Source organism: Caenorhabditis remanei, chromosome II (assembly GCF_010183535.1).
Source record: "Caenorhabditis remanei strain PX506 chromosome II, whole genome shotgun sequence".
NCBI classification, from domain to species: Eukaryota; Metazoa; Nematoda; class Chromadorea; order Rhabditida; family Rhabditidae; genus Caenorhabditis; species Caenorhabditis remanei.
Genome location: NC_071329.1, coordinates 4892860 through 4912016, shown reverse-complemented (window position 1 = coordinate 4912016; position 19157 = coordinate 4892860). Strand labels below are relative to the sequence as shown.

The 19157-nt window shown below is 39.0% G+C and overlaps 8 protein-coding genes across 8 annotated transcripts; 5 read left to right on the top strand and 3 right to left on the bottom strand.

Annotated features, from left to right (window-relative positions):
• Positions 1 to 213: 213 nt before the first annotated feature.
• Positions 214 to 1359, top strand: GCK72_004595 (uncharacterized protein; the record flags this gene model as incomplete). The annotated part of the gene is made up of 2 exons (XM_053724779.1): positions 214 to 386; positions 435 to 1359. The coding sequence occupies 2 exons, from the start codon at positions 214 to 216 to the stop codon at positions 1357 to 1359; spliced, it is 1098 nt and encodes a 365-aa protein (XP_053588973.1).
• A 1277-nt stretch (positions 1360 to 2636) lies between these two features.
• Positions 2637 to 3714, bottom strand: GCK72_004594 (uncharacterized protein; the record flags this gene model as incomplete). The annotated part of the gene is made up of 2 exons (XM_053724778.1): positions 2637 to 3579; positions 3635 to 3714. The coding sequence occupies 2 exons, from the start codon at positions 3712 to 3714 to the stop codon at positions 2637 to 2639; spliced, it is 1023 nt and encodes a 340-aa protein (XP_053588972.1).
• Positions 3715 to 4121: 407 nt separating this feature from the next.
• On the top strand, positions 4122 to 4550 carry GCK72_004593 (uncharacterized protein; the record flags this gene model as incomplete). Its single annotated transcript, XM_053724777.1, has 2 exons — positions 4122 to 4201; positions 4250 to 4550. 2 exons carry the CDS (start codon positions 4122 to 4124, stop codon positions 4548 to 4550), a joined length of 381 nt encoding a protein of 126 aa, XP_053588971.1.
• A 1881-nt stretch (positions 4551 to 6431) lies between these two features.
• On the bottom strand, positions 6432 to 9341 carry GCK72_004592 (uncharacterized protein; the record flags this gene model as incomplete). Its single annotated transcript, XM_053724776.1, has 4 exons — positions 6432 to 6567; positions 7090 to 7183; positions 9027 to 9205; positions 9262 to 9341. The coding sequence occupies 4 exons, from the start codon at positions 9339 to 9341 to the stop codon at positions 6432 to 6434; spliced, it is 489 nt and encodes a 162-aa protein (XP_053588970.1).
• A 442-nt stretch (positions 9342 to 9783) lies between these two features.
• Positions 9784 to 10837, top strand: GCK72_004591 (uncharacterized protein; the record flags this gene model as incomplete). The annotated part of the gene is made up of 2 exons (XM_003104185.2): positions 9784 to 9863; positions 9919 to 10837. The coding sequence occupies 2 exons, from the start codon at positions 9784 to 9786 to the stop codon at positions 10835 to 10837; spliced, it is 999 nt and encodes a 332-aa protein (XP_003104233.2).
• Positions 10838 to 13278: 2441 nt separating this feature from the next.
• Positions 13279 to 14356, bottom strand: GCK72_004590 (uncharacterized protein; the record flags this gene model as incomplete). The annotated part of the gene is made up of 2 exons (XM_053724775.1): positions 13279 to 14221; positions 14277 to 14356. The coding sequence occupies 2 exons, from the start codon at positions 14354 to 14356 to the stop codon at positions 13279 to 13281; spliced, it is 1023 nt and encodes a 340-aa protein (XP_053588969.1).
• Positions 14357 to 14756: 400 nt separating this feature from the next.
• GCK72_004589 (uncharacterized protein) lies at positions 14757 to 15835 on the top strand (the record flags this gene model as incomplete). The annotated part of the gene is made up of 2 exons (XM_003104183.2): positions 14757 to 14836; positions 14893 to 15835. The coding sequence occupies 2 exons, from the start codon at positions 14757 to 14759 to the stop codon at positions 15833 to 15835; spliced, it is 1023 nt and encodes a 340-aa protein (XP_003104231.2).
• A 1357-nt stretch (positions 15836 to 17192) lies between these two features.
• On the top strand, positions 17193 to 18272 carry GCK72_004588 (uncharacterized protein; the record flags this gene model as incomplete). Its single annotated transcript, XM_003104230.1, has 2 exons — positions 17193 to 17272; positions 17327 to 18272. 2 exons carry the CDS (start codon positions 17193 to 17195, stop codon positions 18270 to 18272), a joined length of 1026 nt encoding a protein of 341 aa, XP_003104278.1.
• Positions 18273 to 19157: the final 885 nt, after the last annotated feature.

Sequence of the window (19157 nt, the reverse complement as noted above, 5' to 3'; positions counted from 1 at the left end):
GAGCGCGCTTGCAGCGGGGATCGGGTATGATGAAGAATAAGGGAAGAGTGAGATGGACCTGTCTTGGTCTTGGGTTAGATAGGAGTGACGTGGGAAGGTCTTTAACAACAATTAGAATAAGGAGTCTGGTGTGTAAGGACAATATGAATAGATGTGTAATGCCAAATATGGCCTAGCCTCTCTAGAGCATCGCGGACAAACAACACAAAGTATATGTGTGGTGATCGACTTCTTTTCCGTGCCACGTCACTCCAATCTAACCCAAGACCAAGACAGGTCCACCTCACTCTCCCCTCATTCACTGTCATGTCGGCTGCCTTCTCTCTCCTTTGCCTTCCAAAAAAGGCACTACATCATGTGCTTTATAGCATTGATTATGTTGATATGTGAGTTTTTTATATTCAAGTTCTCTGTTTCAACACCTTTGTTTTCAGAGTCTCATTCTCTCTGGCATCCAAAAAAACTAAAGAAGTGGTCAAATCTCTCAACTTGAAAATCAATGATATCAATTTGTTAGTTGATAATATCATCAGAATTCAAATCGACGATTTCAGAAATTCTACGTCACCCATGATTTGGAATTTCTATCCGGAAAAGGAAGATAATAACATCGAACCGATTACAGTTTATATGCCAATTCGTGTAATAGGGATGCGTGACACTAACCATGTACAGAACCGGGTGAAATACCGAAATCCAGGTCTCAGCATCCGAGAGTGGTTAGCTCATTTCCAATATATATTCTCTTTTCCTGAAGAGAACGCACTTTTGTTTGCTAGAGAGGTTGATATGAGCTCCCTGATAGAAACAGTCAGAGGATTTGAGATAGAATCCCTTAGATTCATGGATCCCTGTAGTTTGGAATGCGCACAGATGGTGTTGAGACAATTCCCATTCATCAAACGTTTCTTTGCATGCAGTCGAAGTTTTGAGGACCCCAGCATGTATAGAAACATTTTAATTCAGAACTTGGATGTGTTGTTTCTCGGATACGATATTCCTTTTTTGAGAATGGAATTGGATGACTTGTTAATGATAAATAGTAAGGTAATATACATTCGATCAACAGCTATCACTGATAAAGGGATCAATCGATTTCTGAAACATTGGATGAAAGGATCGAACCCGAGAATGGAATTGGTGACCTTTTTATTTTTTGATGATCTGGTTCTAGATAAGGATGTTATATTAAAAGGAACGAATTATCACGAGGTACTATTGGATGAAGCCAGACATTCCAAACAATTGACTTATGGGCCCATAGTGGTCAAAGACGGATATGATATCCGTCGAAGCGACGGAACTGTTGGGACAGTCTTAATTCGACCACAATTTGTTCGATTTTACGTATGGTGCTGATTAAACTCACTAGTTGTATCCTACACCCTTTAATTGTATTATTTTATTCCTTTAATAGTGCTATAATGTACTCTTGACTTGTTGCGCTGGCGGAACATTAAGCATTTTCAGTTCTTGAATTTTGACATGACTTCTCTTTTATATGATTTTGTTCTAATAAAACTATAAATCGCTGATCTTATCTCGATTCAAGCACAATTTGTACGCTTTTATGTACATATGGTGTTGACTCACTACTTACATCCTCCTATTTTCCTTCCTTTTTCACTCTCTCAGCTCATCCCACCCGTACACTCATGGAGGTACCTTCATTGTTTCCGTCGATTCTGTCAGGGACGCTGTAGCACGCCTTGATTCTCCTACTTTGATCTACTCTGTTGCGGAATTAATAAGTTATTAACTCGCAACTTGAGTTATAACTCCTGAGCCGTTAGTCTCACAGCAGATTCACTATAATCTGCATAATAAATGAATAAAATGAGCTTCAACAACTGCATGACACGTGACCCGTGACCTTCCACTCTGATACCATCACTATTCTGGACGTGCCCTGGACCCAACCTGGAGACCTTACGATAAGGATCTACCCTACATTCCTGTGCATATAAGGAAGAGGAAATCGTCAGAATGTCGTCGTCTCTCAATCACTCTCACTCTATGCGTTCGACTGTCAATCGAGGAAGATCTTGTGGCACCGTGTTTCGGAGGATCTTCACTGCTTGCGAAAGCTCTACAATACAGCAACCGCCCGTGACCAGCAGTATTCGATGGGAAGAAGACTCAACTACTGGAACCTATGGAACTCTCTACTGACATGTTAATAAAGTTGTTGTTGCTCTCCTCCCTTTTGTTCCCTCTCGCACTTAAAAGTGACATGGGCTCACCGTCCCACTTACGTGTCACGACATACTAACCCACCTTGACCTCTTTTCTATACCGTAGAAGCAAAATTTAGTCCAATTTGAAGTCTTTTGGATATTCCAATGTACGGCAAAAAGATCCGTTGAATAGTAAAAGGTAATTTGAATCGTTGAATAGTATAAAGCAATTAAGGATGAACTGGCTACGAAGACATGTATTGTTTAGATAGACGGAGAGACACAGATTTGAGCAGCGATTCACAGTTTTATGAAGACAAAATCACAATCATGCAATTAAATCAAAAACTGAAAATGCCTAATGTTCGATCAGCGTTACAATTAAAGAATGCATTAAATGATTATTAAAGGAATAAAAAGATACAATTGAAGGATGTAGGATACAAGTAGTGAGTTTAATCAGCACCATACATGAAATAGAACAAATCGTTCTTGGAATCGTTGTCGAATTGTAACAGTTCCGACAGTTCCGTCCGTTCGACGGATATCGTATCCACCTTTGACCACTATGGTCCTCTCATGGCTCTTGTAATGCCTGACTTGATTCAATAGTACTTTGTGATAATTTGTTCCTTTTAATATAGCATCCTTATCTAGGAACCGGCCATCACTAAAAGTAAAGCTCACGTAATCCATTCTTGGGTTCGATCCTCTCATCCAAGATTTCAGAAAGCGATTGATCACTTTATCAGTGATGGTTAATGATCGAATGTGTATTTCTTTGCTATTTATCAATAACAAGTCATCCAATTCTATTCTTAAAGACAAAGTAGGGTGTCCGAGAGCCAACATATCCAAGTTTTTAATCAATATGTTACTATACAAGCTGGGGTTCACAAGACGCCGACTGAACGCAAAAAAACGTTTGACAGATGGGAATTGTCTCAACACCGTCTGTGCGCATTCCAAACTACAGGAATTGTAAAATACGAGCATTCCTATCTCAGATTCTCCGATTGTTTCTTTCAGGGAGCTCCAATCAAATTTACATGTTTTTCTACTAAAGAGAAGTGAGTACCTTCCAGGGAAAGAGAATATATATCGGAAATGAGCTAACCATTCTCGGATGCTAAGACCTGGATTTCGGTATTTCACGTGGTTCTGTGTAGGGTTTGGTTCACGCATCCCTATTACACGAGCTGGCATGTAAACTGGAATTGGTTTGTTGCTAGTATTATCATCTTCCGGATAGAAATTCCACATTAAGCGCGTCGTGTTGTTCTTGAATGCGTCGATTTGAATTCTGATGATATTTTCAAGTCCCAAATTGATATTATTGGTTTTCAAGTTGAGAGATTTGACCACTTCTTTAGTTTTATTGGATGCGAGAGAGAATGAGACTCTGAAAACAACGATGTTGGAACAGAGAACTTGAATTTTTGAGAAAAAAAACTCACATATCAACATAATCAATGCTATAAAGTACATGATGTAGTGCCTTTTTTGGAAGTCGGAGGAGAGGGAAGGCACTGGACATGACAGTGAATGAGGGGAGAATGAGCAGGGTCCAGTGGGAAGACGTGACGTGGCAACCAGACTGACGAGTCGGGGACAGGCAGTGACCACCCTATAGCAATGTCAATAGAGCGCGCTTGCAGCGGGGACCGGGTATGATGAAGAATAAGGGAAGAGTGAGATGGACCTGTCTTGTTAGATAGGAGTGACGTGGGAAGGTCTCTAACAACAATTAGAATGAAGGGTCTGGTGTGTAAGGACAATTTGAATGGATGTGTAATGCCAAATATGGCCTAGCCTCTCTAGGACATCGCAGACAAACAACACAAAGTATATGTATGATCGACTTCTTTTCCTTGCCACGTCACTCCCATCTAATCCAAGGCAGGGCCGAGACAGGTCCACCTCACTCTCCCCTCATTCACTGTCATGTCGGCTGCCTTCTCTCTCCTTTGCCTTCCAAAAAAGGCACTACATCAAGTGCTTTATAGCATTGATTATGTTGATATGTGAGTTTTTTATATTCAAGTTCTCTGTTTCAACACCTTTGTTTTCAGAGTCTCATTCTCTCTGGCATCCAATAAAACTAAAGAAGTGGTCAAATCTCTCAACTTGAAAATCAATGATATCAATTTGACAATTGATAATATCATCGGAATTGAAATCGACGCATTCAGGAACAACACGACGCGCTTATTGTGGAATTTCTATCCGGAAAAGGAAGATAATAACATCGAACCGATTCCAGTTTACATGCCAGTTCGTGTAATAGGGATGCGTGACACTAACCCTGTACAGAACCGGGTGAAATACCAAAATCCAGGTCTTAGCATCCGAGAGTGGTTAGCTCATTTCTAATATATATTCTCTTTCCCTGAAGAGAAATCACTTTTGTTTGCTAGAGAGGTTGATATGAGCTCCCTGATAGAAACAGTCAGAGGATTTGAGATAGAATCCCTTAGATTTATGGATCCCTGTAGTTTGGAATGCGCACAGATGGTGTTGAGACAATTCCCATTCATCAAACGTTTCTTTGCATGCAGTCGAAGTTTTGAGGACCCCAGCATGTATAGAAACATTTTAATTCAGAACTTGGATGTGTTGTTTCTCGGATACGATACTCCGTTTTTGAGAATAGAATTGGATGACTTGTTAATGATAAATAGTAAGGTAATATACATTCGATCAACAGTTATCACTGATAAAGGGATCAATCGATTTCTGAAACATTGGATGAAAGGATCAAACCCAAGAATGGAATTGGTGACCTTTTTATTTTTTGATGATCCGGTTCTAGAAAGGATGTTATATTAAAAGGAACGAATTATTACGAGGTACTATTGGATGAAGCCAGACATTCCAAACAATTGACTTATGGGCCCATAGTGGTCAAAGACGGATATGATATCCGTCGAAGCGACGGAACTGTTGGGACAGTCTTAATTCGACCACAATTTGTTCGATTTTATGTATGGTGCTGATTAAACTCACTACTTGTATCCTACATCCTAATTGTATCATTTTATTCCTTTAATAGTGCTATAATGTACTCTTGACTTGTTGCGCTGGCGGAACATTTAGCATTTTCAGTTCTTGAATTTTGACATGACTTCTCTTTTATATTATTTTGTTCTAATAAAACTATAAATCGCTGATCTTATCTCGATTCAAGCACAATTTGTACGATTTTATGTACATATGGTGTTGACTCACTACTTATATCCCCTATTTTCCTTCCTTTTAGACTCTCTCAGCTCATCCCACCCGTACACTCATGGAGGTACCTTCATTGTTTCCGTCGATTCTGTCAGGGACGCTGTAGCACGCCTTGATTCTCCTACTTTGATCTACTATGTTGCGGAATTAATAAGTTATTAACTCGCAACTTGAGTTATAACTCCTGAGCCGTTAGTCTCACAGCAGATTCACTATAATCTGCATAATAAATGAATAAAATGAGCTTCAACAACTGCATGACACGTGACCCGTGACCTTCCACTCTGATACCATCACTATTCTGGACGTGCCCTGGACCCAACCTGGTGACCTTACGATAAGGATCTACCCTACATTTCTGTGCATATAAGGAAGAGGAAATCGTCAGAATGTCGTCGTCTCTCAATCACTCTCACTCTATGCGTTCGACTGTCAATCGAGGAAGATCTTGTGGCACCGTGGTTCGGATCTCTACTCTACAATACAGCAACCGCCCGTGACCAGCAGTATTCGATGGGAAGAAGACTCAACTACTGGAACCTATGGAACTCTCTACTGACATGTTAATAAAGTTGTTGTTGCTCTCCTCCCTTTTGTTCCCTCTCGCACTTAAAAGTGACATGGGCTCACCGTCCCACTTACGTGTCACGACATACTAACCCACCTTGACCTCTTTTCTATACCGTAGAAACAAAATTTAGTCAAATTTGAAGTCTTTTGGATATTCCAATGTACGGCAAAAAGATCCGTTGAATAGTAAAAGATAATTTGAATAGTTGAATAGTATAAAGCAATTAAGGATGAACTGGCTACGAAGACATTTATTGTTTAGATAGACGGAGAGACACAGATTTGAGCAGCGATTCACAGTTTTATTAGGACAAAATCATAATCATGCAATTAAATCAAAAACTGAAAATGCCTAATGTTCGATCATCGTTACAATTAAAGAATGCATTAAATGATTATTAATGGAATAAAAAGATACAATTGAAGGATGTAGGATACAAGTAGTGAGTTTAATCAGCACCATACATGAAATAGAACAAATCGTTCTTGGAATCGTTGTCGAATTGTAACAGTTCCGACAGTTCCGTCCGTTCGACGGATATCGTATCCACCTTTGACCACTATGGTCCTCTCATGGCTCTTGTAATGCCTGACTTGATTCAATAGTACTTTGTGATAATTTGTTCCTTTTAATATAGCATCCTTATCTAGGAACCGGCCATCACTAAAAGTAAAGCTCACGTAATCCATTCTTGGGTTCGATCCTCTCATCCAAGATTTCAGAAAGCGATTGATCACTTTATCAGTGACGGTTAATGATCGAATGTGTATTTCCTTGCTATTTATCAATAATAAGTCATCCAATTCAATTCTTAAAGACAAAGTAGGGTGTCCGAGAGCCATTGTATCCAAGTTTTTAATCAAAATGTTACTATACAAGCGGGGGTTTACAAGACGTCGACCGAACGCAAAAAAACGTTTGACAGATGGGAATTGTCTCAACACCGTCTGTGCGCATTCCAAACTACAGGAATTGTAAAATATGAGCATTTCTATCTCAGATTCTCCGATTGTTTCTTTCAGGGAGCTCCAATCAAATTTACATGTATTTCTACTAAAGAAAAGTGAGTACCTTCCAGGGAAAGAGAATATATATCGGAAATGAGCTAACCATTCTCGGATGCTAAGACCTGGATTTCGGTATTTCACGTGGTTCTGTGTAGGGTTTGGTTCACGCATCCCTATTACACGAGCTGGCATGTAAACTGGAATTGGTTTGTTGCTATCATTATTATTCTCCGGACTAGCGTCCCCCGCCTCCCGGCGGGCTCCGCAGTACTCGGCTGCGCCTCGTGTGCGGTGCTTAGCAAGTTTTAAATTCAAAAATTAGCTTGCTCGATTTGAATTTGAAGGAAAATGGAAGAACGACCAGCTTTTGAATTCAGAACAGACACACCGACTGATCCTATTTTCCCCGTATTCGATCAGAACATTCGAAATTTTTACAATATTTCCTTTCATATTCATTTAGAAAGTTCATACAAAAAACAAAAAAAACAAAAACGAATAAGAAGGTTTCGAACCCCCACCCCACCGATTCTCACCCCCGCCCTCTTCCACCACAGGTAAAGCGCGATGGATCCATTGTGGGTCCATATGCGTCCATATCGAATATGGATCCACATAGGATCCCTAATGGGTCCACATTTAAAACGCGGATCGCGCGCGGATGGAATATGGATGGGGAGGATGGCGGTCGCCCTCGAGTTTCCGTGGATGGATCCATATGGATCCATAATGGATCCATCTGACACGCGTGGATCTATATGGATCCATAATGGATCCATCTGACATACCCACAGCATCCGCGCGATCCGCGTTTCATCCATAATGGATCCATCGCGCTTTACCTGTGACTGCGCCACCGACGCACACAAAAACGCGGTCATGGAGAGAATAGAAAAGAGGGGAGCTCCTCGCAGCTGTACAATGACACATACAATGACAAAATTGTCAGTGTATTCGAAAAAAATGTCAGTGGAGATTCAGGTTTCTCCACAGAATTGTCCGGTGTCAATATTTTTTGATCGGACTTTTTGGTTCCATTAGATCTCCAAAAGTTTAGATCGGTGTCAAAAATTCAGAGCGATTCAGTGGATCCAGTGCCCAGGACAGCGAATAGAAAAAATCCCAACCGGACCGAAAAACCGCGGAAATCACAAAATCCGGTTTTCAGAAAGCTTTATCAGCTAAAAGTATCTTGAATTTTACATGGATCGATAGAGATTTTTTTTCTACATATCTCCTTTTTTTCGGATCCTGAAATTTCTTAAAACTGGGCGAGTTAGAGCCGGTGAAAGTTTTGGGCCGGAAAAGGGGGAGAGGTAGTTTTTTGCTCATTTTTTGACTGTTTTTTGAGTATAACTCGAATGCATCATCTCCAATTTGAAATCTGTTTTTTTAGTCACTTCCGCCATGCCAAGTTACATAACTGTACCAAATTTCAAAGCTCTCGGTTCAAAAAAACTCGAGAAATAAGAAGGAAAGTGAAAATTTTGAGAAAAAAAGTCGTTTCCTTTCTTTTATGGCCATAAATCATATTTTCACAGATTTGTGAATAATTTTTATATGTCTCGATAGCCAGATTTTCAGAGATCTTAAGTTCAAAAAATCCCCCAGAAATGTTCAAAGCTGAAGCCGTACGAAGTAGGAAACGGCGGAAATCGTGAATTTCTCAAGCCATTTATTTGAGCAAAAAAAGTTGTTTTTACTTTTGTGCTCATAACTCTCTCCTAAATGCTCCAAATCTATCCCCTGACAGTCGCCACATCCGTATTAAGTTTTCAAAAACAAACGAAAAAGAATTTTTTGAAAATCTCTACAACGAAAAAAGTTATTCTAAAAATGAGTGCGACTCAAAGTTTTTGACAGACCATTCGACACTTTTGGCGAAGCTCCGCCCACCGAAATCGCCCACCTCATACCTATCGGATTTAAAGAGAGGGGGCGAAAAAAAGTTATTCTAAAAATGAGTGCGACTCAAAGTTTTTGACAGACCATTCGACACTTTTGGCGAAGCTCCGCCCACCGAAATCGCCCACCTCATACCTATCGGATTTAAAGAGAGGGGGCGATAGAAATTCCACATTAAACGCGTCGTGTTGTTCTTGAATGCGTCGATTTGAATTCTGATGATATTTTCCAGTCCCAAATTGATATTATTGGTTTTCAAGTTGAGAGATTTGACCACTTCTTTAGTTTTATTGGATGCGAGAGAGAATGAGACTCTGAAAACAAAGTTGTTGGAACAGAGAACTTGAATTTTTTAAGAAAAAAAACTCACATATCAACATAATCAATGCTATAAAGCATTTGATGTAGTGCCTTTTTTGGTAGTCGGAGGAGAGGGAAGGCAGCCGACATGACAGTGAATGAGGGGAGAATGAGGAGGGTCCGATATGTTGGACAATTAGAAGACGTGACGTGTCAACGAGACGGAGGATATAAATGATGACGTAGCCGGGGACAGGCAGTGACCACTCAATGTCAATGGAGCGCGCTTGCAGCGGGGACCGGGTATGATGAAGAATAAGGGAAGAGTGAGGTGGACCTGTCTTGGTTCTGTCTTGGGTTAGATGGGAGTGACGTGGGAAGGTCTCTAACAACAATAAGAATGAAGGGTCTGGTGTGTGAGGACAATTTGAATAGATGTGTAATGCCAAATATGGCCCAGCCTCTCTAGAGCATCGCAAACAAACAACACAAAGTATATGTATGATCGACTTCTTTTCCTTGCCACGTCACTCCCATCTAATCCAAGGCAGGGCCGAGACAGGTCCATCTCACTCTTCCCTTATTCTTCATCATGTCTACTACCTTCTCTCTCCTCTACCTTCCCAAAAAGGCACTACATCATGTGCTTTATAGCATTGATTATGTTGATATGTGAGTTTTTTTTTTCAAAAACTCAAGTTCTCTGTTCCAACATCGTTGTTTTCAGAGTCTCATTCTCTCTGGCATCCAATAAAACTAAAGAAGTGGTCAAATCTCTTAACTTGAAAATCAATGATATCAATTTGACAATTGGAAATATCATCGGAATTCAAATCGACGGATTCAGGAACAACCCGTCGCGCATGTTGTGGAATTTCTATCCGGAAAAGGAAGATAATAGCACTGAACCGATTCCAGTTTATATGCCAGCTCGTGTAATAGGGATGCGTGACACTAATCCTCCACAGAACCGGGTGAAATACCAAAATCCAGGTCTCAGCATCCAAGAGTGGTTAGCTCATTTCCAATATATATTCTCTTTCCCTGAAGAGAACGCACTTTTGTTTGCTAGAGAGGTTGATATGAGCTCCCTGATAGAAACAGTCAGAGGATTTGAGATAAAATCCCTCAGATTTATTGATCCCTGTAGTTTGGAATTTGCACAGATGGTGTTGACACAATTCCCATTCATCAAACGTTTCTTTGCATGCAGTCGAAGTTTTGAGGACCCCAGCATGTATAGAAACATTTTGATTCAAAACTTGGATGTGCTGTTTCTCGGATACCATACTCCGTTTTTGAGAATGGAATTGGATGACTTGTTATTGATAAATAGCAAGGAAATATACGTTTGCTCATTAACTATCACTAATAAAGTGATCAATCAGTTTCTGAAATTTTGGATGAGAGGATCGAACCCAAGAATGGAGGTCGTAAACTTTGATTATCCTGATGGTCGGTTTCCGGATAAGGATGTTTTATTGAAAGGAACGAATTATCACGAAATATCATCGAATCAAGTCAGACATTCCAAACAATTGACTTATGGGCCCATAGTGGTCAAAGACGGATATGATATCCGTCGAAGCGACGGAACTGTTGGGACAGTCTTAATTCGACCACAATTTATTCGATTTTGTGTATAGTGCTGATTAAACTCACTACTTGTATCCTACACTCTTCAATTGTATCATTTTATTCCTTTAACAGTTCTATAATGCATTTTTGACTTGTTATGCAGGCAACTACTTCTCGTATATAACACATATAACTTTTTAATCGGCGCCTTCTATTTTCCAAATCTTGATACCCATGACAGGTTAACCTTCTCTCTCCCGTCCCCCAATGTGTCTTATCTGTATAAATCACAATTGTTCTAACTTTTTCTCTATTACAATCTCAAATGCTCTAACCTATCATGCAACTACTTTTCTTTGTCCCTCCGAAATCAAGGCCTTTCTTGTAAATAATATTACCCGTATCTGATAACTAACAATTTCATTATCTTCCCCTTTCCCAGTTGTTCACTGCTTTTCCATCTCAGGTTTAGCCTCGTGAGGGACCTTACCTGACCTCCAGTCACTTTCACTATATATCTATACGATTAAATAAATTAAATTGAGTTGCTTTGGGCCCCTAAAGTTACAAAAGTCTCCATTTATGTGGAGTTTGAGAAATGCGTCAATTCCGCGTCTTGAAGACCCCAGCATGTACCGAAATATTTTGATTCAAAACTTTGATACGTTGATTCTCGGACACCGTGATACGGCTTTGAGAATGGAATTTGATGACTTGTTGTTGATAAATAGCAAGGATATATATATTCGATCAACAACCATCACTGATAAAGTGGACAATCGATTTCTGAAATTTTGGATGAGAGGATCGAACCCGAGAATGGAAATCGCAAGTTGATCAAAATCGAATAACAAAATCTAGGTGATTTTTTATCGAAAATTGTTATTTTTGTCAGATTATCAACTGGGTGAAAATCAAATTTGAATCCACGTAAGCGAAAATAATCATAAATAAAATTTGACAATACGAAACCGTGGATTTCCAATTTTTCACGCGACCTTTCTTCCAGAATTTACAATGGTTTGGTTTCGTACGGAATCGGTATCGATGCCGAATCTGTACTTTTGAATAAAATTTGAAAAACAATTTTTTTTCACGTGAACTTTTATGCAGAATTTACAAGTTGTTGTTTGGTACAGAATCGGTATGCATACCGAACAGAGTTGTACGGAATGATATTTTTTGATTTCCGGAATCCGGAATCCGGAACCGGAATGAATATTTCCTTTTCCGGAATCCGGAATCCGGAATGAATATTTCTTTTCCGGAATCTGGAATCGGAATGAATATTTCCTTTCCGGAATCCGGAATCGGAATGAATATTTCCTTTTCCGGAATCCGGAATCCGGAATGAATATTTCTTTTCCGGAATCCGGAATCGGAATGAATATTTCCTTTCCGGAATCCGGAATCGGAATGAATATTTCCTTTCCGGAATCCGGAACCGGAATGAATATTTAATTTTCCGGAATCCGGAACCGGAACCGGAATGTCAAAAAAACCCGGAATTCCGGAATTTCGGAATCCGGAATTCGGAATGATTCGATAAATTTGCAAGGCCAAGTGATTTTTTCGAGTGTTTTAATGACAAATAAAGTTTAAAACTACTTTTGAGGATCAAAACCGAAAAATAAGTGCTATAGTTGCTTTTTGAACTCAAAAAAATTTAAAATTTCAACTTCTGGATTCCGGAAAACTCAAAGAACCGGAATCCGGAATTCGGAACCAGAATGAAAATTTTAAATTTTCCGATATCCGGAACCGGAACCGAAATGTCAAAAAAACCCGGAATTCCGGGCAACTCTGATACCGAATCTGGAGGAATCTCTTGGTAAATAATCGGTATCAATACCGATTCTGTACTTTTAAATAAACTTTGAAAAAAGTACAGAAAATGACGTCACTCAAACGAAATGTGTAAACTCTTTACTTCACGGGCATCTTTTTCTTGCAATTGCCAGTTTATTGCAAAATCTTTCAAATTCACGGATATATTGAACTTTGAGTACAGATTATTCACAGAAAGCCATTTTTTAATTCGCTAGCAAAAAATTTTGAAATTTCAACCGTCTTATATAAAAAATTGGAAAAAAACAATATTAAAAAACGTTTCAGGATATTTTCTGGGAAAAAATGAATTGTTTCCATTTTTCGACTGAAATTTTGCAATTTCGAAGCAAAATTTAGTCAAATTTGAAGTCTTTTGGATATTCCAATGTACCGCAAAAAGATCCGTTGAATAGTAAAAGGTAATTTGAATAGTTGAATAGCATAAAGCAATTAAGGATGAACTGGCTACGAAGACATTTATTGTTTAGATAGACGGAGAGACACAGATTTAAGCAGCGATTCACAGTTTTATGAGGACAAAATCACAATCATGCAATTAAATCAAAAACTGAAAATGCTTAATGTTCGATCAGCGTTACAATTCAAGAATGCATTAAATGATTATTAAAGGAATAAAAACATACAATTGAAAGATGTAGGATGCAAGTAGTGAGTTTAATCAGCACCATACATGAAATAGAACAAATCGTTCTTGAAATCGTTGTCGAATTGTAACAGTTCCGACAGTTCCGTCCGTTCGACGGATATCGTATCCACCTTTGACCACTATGGTCCTCTCATGGCTCTTGTAATGCCTGACTTTATTCAATAGTACTTTGTGATAATTTGTTCCTTTTAATATAGCATCCTTATCTAGGAACCGGCCGTCACTAAAAGTAAAGCTCACGTAATCCATTCTTGGGTTCGATCCTCTCATCCAAGATTTCAGAAAGCGATTGATCACTTTATCAGTGATGGTTAATGATCGAATGTGTATTTCCTTGCTATTTATCAATAACAAGTCATCCAATCCAATTCTTAAAGACAAAGTAGGGTGTCCGAGAGCCAACATATCCAAGTTTTTAATCAAAATGTTACTATACAAGCTGGGGTTCACAAGACGCCGACTGAACGCAAAAAAACGTTTGACAGATGGGAATTGTCTGAACACCGTCTGTGCGCATTCCAAACTACAGGAATTGTAAAATACGAGCATTCCTATCTCGGATCCTCCGATTGTTTCTTTCAGGGAGCTCCAATCAAATTTACATGTATTTCTACTAAAGAGAAGTGAGTACCTTCCAGGGAAAGAGAATATATATCGGAAATGAGCTAACCATTCTCGGATGCTAAGACCTGGATTTCGATATTTCACGTGGTTCTGTGTAGGGTTTGGTTCACGCATCCCTATTACACGAGCTGGCATGTAAACTGGAATTGGTTTGTTGCTAGTATTATCATCTTCCGGATAGAAATTCCACAATAAGCGCGTCGTGTTGTTCTTGAATGCGTCGATTTGAATTCTGATGATATTTTCAAGTCCCAAATTGATATTATTGGTTTTCAAGTTGAGAGATTTGACCACTTCTTTAGTTTTATTGGATGCGAGAGAGAATGAGACTCTGAAAACAAAGTTGTTGAAACAGAGAACTTGAATTTTTGAGAAAAAAAACTCACATATCAACATAATCAATGCTATAAAGTACATGATGTAGTGCATTTTTGGGAAGGCAGAGGAGAGGGAAGGCACTGGACATGACAGTGAATGAGGGGAGAATGAGGAGGGTCCGATATGTTGGACAATTAGAAGACGTGACGTGTCAACGAGACTGACGGGTCGGGGACAGGCAGTGACCACTCAATGTCAATGGAGCGCGCTTGTAGCGGGGACCGGGTTTGATGAAGAATAAGGGAAGAGTGAGGTGGACCTGTCTTGGTCTTGGGTTAGATGGAAGTGACGTGGGAAGGTCTCTAACAACAATTAGAATGAAGGGTCTGGTGTGTGAGGACAATTTGAATAGATGTGTAATGGACATCGCAGACAAACAACACAAAGTATATGTGTGGTGATCGACTTCTTTTCCTTGCCACGTCACTCCCATCTAATCCACGGCAGGGCCGAGACAGGTCCATCTCACTCTTCCCTTATTCTTCATCATGCCCAGTGCCTTCTCTCTCCTCTACCTTCCCAAAAAGGCACTACATCATGTGCTTTATAGCATTGATTATGTTGATATGTGAGTTTTTTTTTTTCAAAAATTCAAGTTCTCTGTTCCAACAGCTTTGTTTTCAGAGTCGCATTCTCTCTCGCATCCAATAAAACTAAGGAGGTGGTCAAATCTCTTAACTTAAAAATCCATAATATCAGTTTGACACTTAATTATTTCATCAGAATTCAAATCGACGCATTCAGAAACAATCCATCGCGCATGTTGTGGAATTTCTATCCGGAGAAATATGATAATAGCACCGAACCAATTCCAGTTTACATGCCAGCTCGTGTAATAGGGATGCGTGACACTAACCCTGTGCAAAACCTCGTCAAATACCGAAATCCTGGTCTCAGCATCCAAGAATGGTTTGCTCATTTCCAATACATATTCTCTTTCCCTGAAGAGAAATCACTTCGGTTTACTAGAGAAACATGTAAATTTGATTTGAGCTCTCTAAAAGAAACAATTGGAGAATCTGAGATAGGAATGCTCGAATTTCATAACTCCTGTAGTTTGGAATGTGCACAGATGGTGTTGAGACAATTCCCATCTGTCAAACGTTTTTTTGCGTTCGGTCGACGTCTTGTGAACCCCAGCTTGTATAGTAACATTTTGATTAAAAACTTGGATACAATGGCTCTCGGACACCCTACTTTGTCTTTAAGAATTGAATTGGATGACTTGTTATTAATAAATAGCAAGGAAATATACGTTTGCTCATTAACTATCACTAATAAAGTGATCAATCAGTTTCTGAAATTTTGGATGAGAGGATCGAACCCAAGAATGGAGGTCGTAAACTTTGATTATCCTGATGGTCGGTTTCCGGATAAGGATGTTTTATTGAAAGGAACGAATTATCACGAAACACTATCGAATCAAGTCAGACATTACTACAGACATGAGAAGACCATAATGATCCAAGGCGGATACGATATTCGTCAAAAGGACGGAACTGTTGGAACAGTCTCAATTCTTCAACATGGCCAAGGACAATTGGTTCGATTATTTGTATGGAGTTGATTTCGCTCACTACTTGCATCTCATTTTCCTTCCTTTTTCACTCCATCCTCAAAACTCATCCTACCCGTACACTATTTCTGTCATGGACTTTGGTTTATTAACCGAACCTAATCTCAAGTTTATTAGTGACATTAACCGATCTGTTGCTCTTGCTGTACTCCATTTTAAGCAATTTCTGGAATTTTTTTCCAACTCTCCCCAATTTTACATCTTCCTATTTAAAACTTGTATTCTTCCTCTAGTTTAATACAGTTCAGTCGTATATTCTCCTCCCTTATCGTCTAAACTGGCACACAAACTTGAAATTTCTCTAAAATTCTTCTTCTGGAAAATACTTCAACGCTGTAATACACCTTCTCTCTCCTACTCTGATCGCCTCTACCAGCTTGGCCTATTTTATATGCGCCTCCGTAGGCTCAAAACGCAACTACTCCTCTTATGTAATTTCATAATCGGCGCTTCCCATTTTTCAAACCTTGATACCCATGTCAATCTAACCTCCTCTCCCCCGTCGCCTAATATGTCTCATCTGTAAGCACCATAATTCCGAAAAAGACTCTTCTTGTAAATAACATAACCCAATTTCGATTTTGATTGTTATTCTATTTCTCTGAATAAATTCTTTCGTAACTATATATGTATTTTATGTACATATGGTGTTGATTTAATTCACAACTTACATCCTCTATTTTCCTTTCTTTTTCACTTTCTCAGCTCATCCCACCCGTACACTCATTGAGGTGCCCTCATTGTTTCCGTCGATTCTGTCAGAGACGCCTTGATTCTTCTACTTTGATCGGCTCTCCCAGCCTGACCTCTTTTCTATACCGTAGAGCCACATCGCAAATTTTCATTTATTTAGAAAGCCTACACTTTAAAACCTTTTTTGTCAAGTCCATTAAAACGAACTTTTCTCAAAAAAAAACTCACATATCAACATAATCAATGCTATAAATCACATAATGTACTGCCTTTTTTGGAAGGCAGAGGAGAGGGAAGGCACTGGACATGACAGTGAATAAGGAGAGAATGAGGAGGGTCCAGAGGGAAGACGTGACGTGGCAACGAGACTGACGGGTCGGGGACAGGCAGTGACCACCCTATAGCAATGCCAATAGAGCGCGCTTGCAGCGGGGATCGGGTATGATGAAGAATAAGGGAATAGTCTTGGTTCTGTCTTGGGTTAGATGGAAGTGACGTGGGAAGGTCTTTTACAACAATTAGAATAAGGAGTCTGGTACATCTATTCATATTGTCCTCACACCCCTGTCTCTACTTATTCTAATTGTTGTGAGAGACCCTGCCATCTAACCCAAGACCGAGACAGGTCCACCTCACTCATCCCTCATTCACTATCATGTCTACTACCTTCTCTCTCCTTTGCCTTCCCAAAAAGGCACTACATCATGTGGTTTATAGTATTGATTATATTGACATGTGAGTTTTTTTTTCAAAAATTCAAGTTCTCTGTTCCAACAACTCCGTTTTCAGAGTCGCATTCTCTCTCACATCAAATAAAACTAAAGAAGTGGTCAAATCTCTCAAGTTGGAAATCAATAATATCAGTTTGACCCTTGATTATATCATCAGAATTCAAATCGACGATTTCAGAAATTCTACGTCACCCATGATTTGGAATTTCTATCCGGAGAAGGATTATAATAGCATCGAACCAATTCCAATTTATATGTCAGCTCATGTAGAAGGAGTTCGTGACGTTAACCCTCGACAAACCCTCGCTAAATACCGAAATCCAGGTCTCAGCATCCGAGAATGGTTAGCTCACTTTCAGTATATATTCTCTTTCCCTGGAAGGAGCCCACTTCTGTTTGGCAGTGAAACATGTAAATTTGAATTGAGCTCTCTGAAAGAAACAATCGGAAAGTCTGATGTAACAACGCTTGTATTTTATAACTCCTGTAGTTTGGAATGCGCACAGATGGTGTTGAGACAATTCCCATTCATCAAACGTTTCTTTGCGTGCAGTCAAAGTTTTGAGGACCCCAGCATGTACAGGAACATTTTGATTCAAAACTTTGATACGTTAGTTCTCGGGCACCGTACCACGTCAGTGAAAATTGAATTGGATGAGTTGTTGTTGATAAATAGCAAGGAAATACACATTCGATCAACAACCATCACTGATAATGTGATAAATCGGTTTCTCAAACATTGGATTGAAGGATCGAACCCGAGAATGGATGTCGTAAGCTTTGATTTTCGTGATGGTCGGTTTCTAGATAAGAATGCTATATTAAAAGGAACGAATTATCGCGAAGTACTATTGAATGAAGTCAGACATTCCAAACGATTTGCTCATGGGATCATAGAAGTTAAAGGCGGATACGATATCCGTCGAAAGGACGGAAATGTAGGGACTGTCTCAATTCTACAACAAGGCCAAAAACGAATGGTTCAATTTTTCATATGGAGTTGATTCCACTCACTACTTGCATCCTACATCCTTTAATTGTATCTTTTAAGTTTTTAATCATCCTTTAATGCATTTTTGAATTGTTATTCTGGTCGGATATTAAGCGTTTCCAATTTTTGAATTAAATGCATTATTTTTCTTTTATGTGATTTTGTCTTAGAAAACTATGAATCTCTGGCCTTTTCTATATCTCACCGTTGATCTAATCATTGAATTTATTTGCCACGGTTCCAGTTTATAAACAAACTCGTGTAGCAGGGATGTGTGAGGTTAACACTCGACAAGATTACATGGAATACCGAAATCTAGGACTTAGCATTCGAGAATGGTTAACACATATTCAGAATTTGTTTTCTTGCCCTGGAATATGTATTATTATGTTTATTAGGGAGAGATGTAAATTTGATCTTGATTTGAACTATCTGAATGAAACATTCGGAAATTTTGATAAATAAGATGGTCGAAATTTCAAAATTTCTTGCTCACGAATTTATTTTCTTTAAAATTGAGAAATTTTTTACTAGTACATATTCATTTCTTATTAGGGAAGGACTCCAGGTGACCGTGAAGTTATGGAACGTGACCTATATTATTTGAAATCTGAGAAAACGCTGACTCCAAATATATATTCAGTTTTTGTCCTCGATCCCTGGTATTCGAAGAAATAAGTTCGGAAAAATGGCAATTTATTGCTTTTCTGACACGCGAAAAATTTGTTGAATTTTTCTTGCAATTTTCCCGTGTTAAAAAGGCAATAATTTGTCATTTTTTCCGAACTTTTACCTTGTTTTTCTCGAATACTAGGAGTCGAGGGCAAAAACTAAATATACCTATATTTAGAATTAGCGTGATTTCAGCTTTCCAAAATTATAGGGCACGTCCCATAAT